This window comes from Spinacia oleracea, chromosome 4 (genome assembly GCF_020520425.1).
Source record: "Spinacia oleracea cultivar Varoflay chromosome 4, BTI_SOV_V1, whole genome shotgun sequence".
Taxonomy (NCBI): Eukaryota; Viridiplantae; Streptophyta; class Magnoliopsida; order Caryophyllales; family Amaranthaceae; genus Spinacia; species Spinacia oleracea.
Genome location: NC_079490.1, coordinates 101,835,641 through 101,845,634, shown reverse-complemented (window position 1 = coordinate 101,845,634; position 9,994 = coordinate 101,835,641). Strand labels below are relative to the sequence as shown.

At 36.7% G+C, this 9,994-nt stretch overlaps 1 protein-coding gene across 1 annotated transcript; it reads right to left on the bottom strand.

The window, feature by feature from the left end:
* Nucleotides 1–2,524: 2,524 nt before the first annotated feature.
* On the bottom strand, nucleotides 2,525–9,664 carry LOC110783784 (uncharacterized). Its single transcript, XM_021988150.2, has 4 exons — nucleotides 9,204–9,664; nucleotides 7,567–7,761; nucleotides 3,920–4,101; nucleotides 2,525–3,165 (listed from the first exon to the last, which is right to left on the bottom strand). Exons 1-4 carry the CDS (start codon nucleotides 9,481–9,483, stop codon nucleotides 2,848–2,850), a joined length of 975 nt encoding a protein of 324 aa, XP_021843842.1. The 5' UTR covers nucleotides 9,484–9,664; the 3' UTR covers nucleotides 2,525–2,847.
* Nucleotides 9,665–9,994: the final 330 nt, after the last annotated feature.

Sequence of the window (9,994 nt, the reverse complement as noted above, 5' to 3'; positions counted from 1 at the left end):
ACTGGGCTGCTAGCAGTCTAGTTCTTCTTAGTTGTTATTTTTCTTATTGTGCTAGTTAGCGTTCATTTTCCTGTATTTTCTGTCTGTTTAGGGGTGTATTCCCCTCTCTTTCACCAAAAAAAATAAAATAAGGAATAGGCTCGGTCAATATCAGCGAGACTATGAAATCGTGACTGATGGATTCCAATGCATTAAGACGAATTTCATGCCATTATCAAAGGTATGAGAATTTAATAGGATGTTATAGCTGATGACAGTTGACAACCTTTGGACAGTTTATTATTGCACCAGACAAGGGATTGAGAAGCCAAAAGTTCCCATAACTCTCAGTGGCTGAGTAAACCATCCATACGAGAATAACAACCATTTGTAGTGGATATTTGACAATGGAAGATTCGATCACATGGCGCACTTTGGCGATTATAGAGGCAATAAAAACGACAGTAGTTCGAGGTTTCATCAAGCTCTGGAAGCATGAGGCTATGGCACCCTAGCCAGTGTTCACGTGTAGGACGACTAATATCCAGAAACACCCGAAAGCCTCAGTGGCAAGTCTGCGGATATTTTTTATGCTTCTCATTCAATTAACACCTTGTCTGCAGGGACAATGACTTTTTTCCTTAACAAAGTTAACATAATACTAGTTCTATAATCAAGAAAATCAATGTTGTGTGTAGATCTTACCTTTGGTATGGGGTGTATGATGATAACAGACCAGGAAGTATGGGTTGGGACAAGCTCTGAATGGATAAATATCAAGGGGCGCTGGATTTTAGGAACTTGTCTCACTGGAACCATGCGGCCTATGGGAAATTAGCTTGGGCTATAGAGCAAAAACAGGATAACATATGGGCAGTGGCGGAGCCATGATTTTATATTTGGGGGACGGTTAATGTCGTATGAGTTATGTCGGAAAAAGCAACAAAGTTTCAAACAAATAAATTATATTATCAATTCGAGGAATAGTTATAATAAAGAAACAAAAAAAAACAACAAAAATGAGATCTATTTTAGAGTTAAAAATAAAATCACATAAAAATAAGATCTAGAAAATTGGGTTAAAACAAAATTAAAAAAAGTTGACTATTTAAAGATGTTGAAAATAAAAAACAAATGCCCATCTTACAACTGGTAGGAGTCGATAACAAAACCTGAACCTCGCATCATTGTGTCAACACATAAGCCTTCCAACCACTGGAGCAACTGAAATTTAATGCTATATTTTCGTACTTTTTTTAATATATAAACCATTTGTTTATTTTTATTTTGGGGGGTGGGGGGGTGGGGGGCACCAACCCCCTATCTTCGCTATGCCTATGGGTGAAACGGGTGCATTCCTTATACGGTAAAACCAAGAATTGGCAGCAGTACAACCCTTCTCTTGCTGCTAGTTGGCTGTGAAATAAATTTGCAAGGTCAAGCCAACTTGCAACATTGGTCTTAATTCCTTCTCTTGGCTTACAACAACTAAGTGCTCTATCACGGTGACGTATAACAATCTTAAATTGTTTGCTGACAAAACTCAGTGAGCCCAATATGTTTTGAATAGGTTGTCCGTCTCCAAACACTGGTTCACTTTGTGGTTGACTTTACTGGATAGCCTTAAAACCAAATCCACGTTGTTCCAGTATGGTATTGGCACAAACAAACTGTGTGCTATTTGTGGTGGTGGTGTTGAAACTAGCACCCAATTTTTTTTTTTTTTTTGGTGCCACTACATCAAGGATTTCTTGTTGTCTATGCTGGACTGGCTAGGTTATGTTTGCAGTTGTAGCAGGTGGGGTTTAACAAATATGGAAGGCTAGGAATTATGTTGTGTGGGAACAAACTGATCCCATGGCTTCAACTTTTTTACATGCTCTGAAATCTGACATCAAGCATAAGCATTGGAGGATGGAAAATTAGTGACTTAGATGGAGAATGGTTGCTTGCTTTGTAATATGTCTAGTCTTTTTAGATTCAGTGTGTTCAATATGTTGTTTCTTCAGGGCTAGCCTTAGAGGTTGTTCTCTAAGCTTGTTCATATCTATTCCCTCTGTATTTATTTAAGGGATACACTTGCTTTTTTCGGCCGTATTTATTTAAGAGATACACTTGCCATTTTTGGTAACTTATCAACCCCACCATCTAATTAAATAATATATCTACACCCCACCCCCACTCCCTAAAATGATATGGTCCCCACTTGTTTTTCTTATTAAAATATCTACTCAACTCCACTTATTTTATTACTTTATTTCATTCAATTCTTCTTCTTAATACCCGTGCCTAGCCAACTGTATCTCTTAAATAAATGCGGATGGAGTAGGTTGTAAACTAGTTTGTTTGAGCTATAAAATTTATCTCTCTTGCTTGTCAAAAAAAAAGTTAACATAATACTGGTAGATCTCTCTCTATCTACAACATTCCTAGATCCAATAAGATATAGATAGAGTGTATTTTTGTAACCATATATGAACTAAACTCTGATGACCCGAGTGCATAGGTTGATTTTGAATTTTGAGCGCAACACTGACAAACAAAATTCATGCAGAACCTTAATTAACCATTAATATAAATGAATTAAAGCGGAATGTTTCCTTGAAAAACAGACTACCACCATACCATATACACATTATCGCAGCTGGCAGGGAGACCATATATTGGCCAATCACTCAATTTGCTGCAGTCTTGCAGAATGCAGATAACCTAAATATATTCTTCCAGATTTGGGGTAACAAATTCTGTATTACGCTATGCTTTATCACATCGAAATCCAATCTTATTAACCATAGAAAACATGATATTCAATGGGGTCAATTATACATGCACACATTATAAAGTTACAAAGCTCCCTACCTCTTCAACTTAATTGGCAATATCATGGAAAACAGGATTGGCTTGTAACTCTACCGCGAATTTCTGGAGAATCTGCTTCACGAGACCTCCAAGTTCAGTTTTCTCCATATCCTTGGCTCCCATCTTGTTGTCTATTTCTGAAAACATTGCATCATACAGAAGAATAACTGTTTCATTGGCTTCTAAAGGTGGTAGACCTAACTCATTCCCATTGTTCTCGACGTAACTCCTAATTATTTCGGCACATCCTTGCTCTTTCTGACAATTACTGGTTTTCTGGTAGATCTTCTCTGTTACATCATCTAATTGGTTCTTGTCAGCCAAGAGCTGCAATGTTAACTCAGAACTATCAAATTCAAGCAGGGGCATTTGGATACAGAAACAATAAGCAAATAAGACTCATATCATATACGATAAGCTTCCTACAACCCAAGCCCCATCCATTGTCAATATAGATGGAGTCATTACAGAGAACCACCATACGTCCGTACCATTAAAATGTCTATCTAAGACTTAAATTATGATTTTGAATTCACTAAAATAACAATGAAGAATAGGAAGACAAAATTCCGTATGACTCATCCTTTGAAGATTTTAACCATGCATTATATTTTCTGTATTTGTTGCTTTAATGCAATTTATTGATTCCAATCGTGCCTTTGAAGATCCAAAAGGATAGGCATGGCAGGTATCACAATTTGGTTATGATTGTGGCCTTTCAAATTATGTAGCACAGAATATAGATGGGCGAAGATTAACATCTTTCTTTACCCTTTTTTGTTTATAGTGAGGCTTGTTGTCAGGAAGGCCAATTGTTTTCTTCCTACTCAAGTGTCTAACAGTATCATTTACAATGGAAGGTCAAAGCCACGGAAAAGGGAGACAGACTACAATGGTGCTTGCCCAATGCATCCAGGAAAGGCCAACAAGGAAGAGTAAACAGAAGCACGCAAGTTTTCTATTTATGTACTGATCTAATGAACTTGCTGATTAGTGATAAATGTTTTGGACAGTACATAAGAGGGATGATATCATCTGATGACAAACTTTATATAAAACTGATAAAGGGAGAGAAAACTACCTTTTTTAGCTTAGAACCATTCGTTATCTTGACATTCTGTATGACAGTGATATGCTTTAAAGCCAAAGCATCTGCCAAATCCTGCAAAATAGGCTGAAGTAATTGTGCAAATTGTGCTTGGCCTAATTTTTCTTCTCCTTCAGCTCCATATTTCTTCAATATGTCATTCACCATAGGGAAATCTGTTCAGCGACATGATGAAGATTACTAGATTGTTTGAAATACTTGAAGGCAATGAGACAGTGGAAGTCATAAAACATGCAGATAAGCCTACTAATCTACTATGTGAAGGGATATAGGAAAAGAAATAAACTCCGATTTAGATACTGGATATGATGTTATACAGCCTTCTACCACTTATGATGTCCTAGTCGACTAGGTTGTACTGAAATTCAAATGATTATATAGCAACTCATCTTTGGTAGACAAGTGATTATATTGCTTAAAAGAAAGGATTATAGATTGCAAGAGAATAGAAGAAACTATCATTAGTAGATTACTAGAAGTGATGTCTTATCATCAGCAACAAACTATAGTTGAGTAGGATGCACAAAAGAGCATCATAAAAAGGACTTTGCATGAGGACAGTGCGAAAACAGCAGCGAAGAGTAAAGGATAAAATAGAGCAACAATACTTTTGACAATCACCTATACTTGAGTAGAAGGATGCGCAAAAGAGCATCGTAATAAAGGAGTTTGCATGAGAACAGTGCAGAAGCAGTAGCAAAGAGAAAAGGACACGACAGGGCCACGATACTTTAATAAGCATGGATTAAAGTACTAATTTTAATATCAGTTGACATTTGGAAATAAAGCTACTTGCTACAAAAAGAAATTGAAAGTTTCGGGATTGGCAGAATATCCATGGCCAGAAGATCTTGGATCACACTTGAACCAGATAGTAGGGAGATTCTATTTATGAACATTGCAACTCCCTCCTCGTTAATGTAGTGCCTATAACAAATTAACGAGTCAAAGCCTTGGTTTGAATTAAGAAAAATTTGAGTGTTTCTAAAGCTATTGCTGGTAGATTTAATGATATTTAGTTGAAAAATTACTGGTGTCATATTTTGAAGTGCTTTTCCCTATGTTGCTCAGACTCTTATTGGGGTGTCGTGTCCGACAAGGGATCGGAGGATCCGACACTCTAGATGTAACAAATTTCATACAAGGCCACTATATATTTGGGTGTCATGTCGTGGCTAAGTTTTGGAGGATCCGACACCGACACCCTTTGTCAATCTAAGTGTCAAACTAACATAGGCTTTTTCTTTCCCAATTTTATTCAAACTTTTGTCTTGAAATCAATTTCCAAACTAGCTAGTACGGCAAGCTTCTGTTATGTGGAAAGCTCATTAAAATACGTTTTCTTCACTAATTTGAAAAGATATGCAGTAGGTTATTAACAAAATTTAGTAAATGTCAACAAATGACAAAAATATGTCAGTGGATTGTCTGAAATGCTGAACACAGTTACACCAACTCCTACTCAAGGCATCAAATACTGCTGACAAATTAGATGTCAACTAAAATCTTGACATAGGAATCTCTCACTTTGTTCTAGGTAAATAAGAACGAATGTAATCACCTAAAGGGTATTTTAAGTCAATGAAGATTATAGAGAGCTAGGCCCGTGAATCAGAATACAGTAACATTTTCATCTTCCAGATTTGACTAGCTGAGGATGTGTTTAGTGTATTTGAGTTGGATTTGATCTGCTAAGGGAGGGAATACATATATGTAAACTTTATTTTTAGATGATAAATAAGGTAAATTAATTAGCATCTCTTTCATCTGTTCTCCAGCCCAAGAGATATTGCTGAGGTTAGCGTGAGAAGCTATTACTAAAAGTTCGGCCAATCAGACGTGTATTCATTCATAATTAAAGCCGATAATTTAATGTATAAATTATAAAAATTATAATAATAACATTTACCCATGTTTAGTTCAGATGTATAATAAAATTCATGCCATTCACACTGAAAGTGGGGAGTTTGGTAAATATGATAGTGCAGGGGTCCAAATTGTTTTAATCAGCTTCTATAGTCCTATACTCCTATTCAACTTTTCTAGGAGAGCAAAAGAGTAGAATAAAGGCATTCCAACAGGTCCTTGACATGGGGCCAAAACTTGACCCCCCCCCACACACACACACACACACACACAAAAGCTTGGGACATGGTGGGTGATGTCTGATGAAGTATCAAAAACGATTTTAGATGTGTTCAAAACTGGGAAGCTGTTAAAGGAGATTAAAATCAACTTTGAACTTTGGTGCCAAAAATAAAGGTACCTAGTAGTTTAGTACAGTGGAGGATTATAGACCAATCTCATGTTGCTGATTTGTCAAAAGCTCAATATGGCGTTACACTACTGTTACCTAGGGTGGTCTGCCTCAAGGCCCTCAACCAAGAGGCCTTCACTTCTGGCAGGACCATCATTCATATATCTTCCTGTTTCTGAAAATGTACAGGAATAGTAAACAAGAAAGACTTGTTGTATGATCAAACTTGATCAAAGAAAAGCATATGATACGGCAGAGAGGGGTTTTTGGAGGAAGTTATGGTAGGATAGGTATTCCCATGAGATTTTGTAAAGTTGGTAATGACTTGCATTACAACTCTCAGTTATACAGGTGTTCCAACTAGGATGATCAATCCTAATAGGGGATTAAGACAAGGGGACCCTCTGTTTCCCCTCTTACTTTATGCATGACCTATGAAGGATCATGGCGACAAAATGGCTTTAACTTCCACCCTAGGGGTAAATCTGTCAATTTGAACCACCTCAGTTTTGCAGGTATCCATTCCTGTAAAGGAGAGGTACAGCCGTTTCATATGATTCTGGAATGTTTCAGAAATTCAGACTTTTCTGAAACAACAGGGCCATGAGGCAAAGGTTGCAAACTAGAGATAGGCTCCACAAAATTGGCATTTGTAGCTCCACTGAATATCTGATTTGCAATACTGGTGAAGAAAGCCATAGACACTTGTTGTTAGCTGTAAGTATGGTACAGAATGTATGAGGAGAGTTCGTCAAAGAATTGGTGTAAACCCTGGAAGAATAGAGCTGCAGTACCTAGGGCTTTGGGGCTTTGGGCCTTTGGGGGGACAGAAGTAGGCTTTCTGGGTTTACAAAAAAGGACTTGTGGACTGCCAATCCTGCCACAGCCACCCCAGATATGGAAGACAGTAAATGAAGCCCTCTGGAGCAGCAAGGTTCAGAAGAAATGACAAAAGTGTACAGCATATTCAATATACTATAAAAAATAGGATGTCCAACATTATAGGGATAAAAGACAGCAACCAGGATAAAGCTTGTTTGTACTTCACAATTGTAAATCTGGTGTGCTGTACTTGGTTGTATAGACTTTGCGATGTCAGGGAAGCTGACAAATTTTAAGTATTGTTTGCAATCCAAAATCCACTAAGACATGGTAAGTGATACCTAAAGAAGCTGTCTTACTCCGTAGTGGAATACCGACATTCGTAGTTTTGTACTTACACATTCATGGAAGCAAAAAACTAAGGCTCATTCTCTAGGCCAAATAGATATTGCAGCTACTGCAGCTATTGCAAAATATTCTCGTACAAATGTGAAAGAATTTAAAGAATTAAGCTGAATTATCAAGATTTGTGAATGCAAACCTGAAAGTGGAGGGACACCCATTTCTACTCCCATATTAACTAAGGCATTTCGTATTTCACACTTGCTTAGCTTCCCATCGTCTTCTGTATCCAAGTCAGTGAACAGATTCTCAGCCAACATAGCAAAATCATCTTCATCTTCTAAAAACAGACGAATTATGCTTCCATCCAGAACTGATACCACAAGTGGTTCATCTGCACACATAGAAGAAAAACTCAAATATGATCAGAAAAATGGAAAAATAAACAAAGATGAAGAAGAATAGTTAGCCAAGGATAATCACCGGTAGGGCATACACATGAGTAGTAAAGTCAAGTATCAAAGTTAAAGTGCTTGCTTAAATTTCAATCGACCTTTGACTCCGTTAACTTTTATGTTCAAACTTGGTTATTTAGTATACTAACTGGTTTCAAACTTTTAATAAAAACAGCTAGATTGGAATTTGCTAAAAAGATAGGTAGTCCCAAGACTCCCAACTAAAATGATAAGTGATAAGTATGACAAAAATATGAAGAATGCTCATTCAATCAAAGACTATCAATCTAAAATTTAACCAATTAAAAATATACATCGAAAACATAAGAATATGATCAAAATGGATGTGTTCAAAAACATAATTAAGCAAAATAATGAGGCGTTCAAACTTTGGCTTTGTTTTTGAACGATCTAGAAATTGTGTCTTATGTTTGTTTATTTCCTTAATATACACGTTTTGTCTGGATCAAGTTCAACTTAGAGACAATCATATGTGCAATACTGCATTGGATCATTTAGGCTCTTAATAACCATCAACTTCCATGTATAATCCAACATTGCAACCAAGACTAAAAGCATGACAGAACCAACTCAACGGAAAGGATAAACCGATGATTGAATCCCGTTCTATGTTTCTTTAGTTGTTCAAATAACAAGGTGAAGCAGGATCAAGTTTATCCTCGAACAAATATAACACACTAAAACAAGTCCAATGCTGATACAAACTTCATTGAAGCTAAAATTCAAATCCAAAAGAAGGAACAACAAACCGTTACAGTAACCCATCGTTCTACCTCAACAATCATTAAATCATTAATAGGTAGGAATCCGGGCATGGACAGTGGAAAGTTAAATCTGGATAAACAAAATTAAACTAAAATTTGCAAAGTTGGACTTGGTCACATTGAGTGTAAGGTACTAAGGTGTTTTCCATTTTTCCTCAATTCAAGGAACAGAAAAATGCAGACTATTCTAGTTGAAAAAAATTCATGGAAATTTTCAATTAAATTGTTATCTACTCTATTTAATGTCCAAAATTTATTCAATTCACATTTTGGTCAACTTTGGTACAATCCCCAATTCAACAGAACTTCAAAATAAGTTAATAGATTTTGTATTCCAATTTCCAACAGATGAATGGAACTACAATCTCGAGCATAGTTATCAAATATCCGAAAATATCATGATCATGTAGAGAATTATATTTCCCAATCAAAAAAAAAAGTATATTGTACTTAATTATAAAACTTACTCTACGAATCTACAGTAAAAAACTAAACAAAAAAAAATGTTAACAAGTTTGCAAGATCAAACAACCAATTATAACACAGTCAAAAGCTGAAAACTTATACTCAAAGAATTGAACAATTGAAAACAATACCTCTCAGTTCATCAGCGATCGCAGCAATGTAATCACGAAGAAGACGCTCAGCTTGCTCTCTATCAAGCAGCTGACCTCGAAAATCGAAATCAAGCCGTTGAAGAGCAGAAGATTTCAAAAACTCTGGCAATGAGAGAGAGTGTAGGCAATCGAAAGCTCTGGAGTCAGCGATTTGGAGAACTCGATCGCCGGCGATATCGACGGTTAGTTCATCCGGAAGTTTGATATCGGCGGCGCTGAGGTGAGTGCCGTCGAGAACTAGTAAGCCTCCGTCAGACATTTTAGGAGAGGAAGTGGGAGGAGTTGGGAGTTTGAACTTTGAAGCAGAGGGGTTGGAATTTTGGAAAGTGGAGGACTGATGAGGAGTTAGGAAGAAAAGGTCTGTTAGGAGTTAGGAAGAATTGGGTGTTTGATGAAGAAAAAGTGACAGCGGATTTTGGGCAAGAAAGTGCAAACGGTGAATATGAAGGAATATCTGTTCTCTCATTTGAATTTTATTTTATTTGGTTAAGGTCTTTTTCGTACCTTTTCTGAATGGTAAGAGTATAATCAATGGATGATCAAAAAAAATTGTTGATCAAATAAATAATTACTGTGATCAAGCCCTATGACCAACAATTACCAAACCTCTTTAATGGTTGCCCAATTTATTTTAGTCACCGCTTTATCTCTTTTACTTTTAGCCGTCCCGATCATAAGCTCCCTATCTTCTATTCCATCATACTCCCTCCGTCCCGAAATACTCGCACCGCTTTTCTTATAAAGCCGTACCGAATTAATCGCATCGTTTC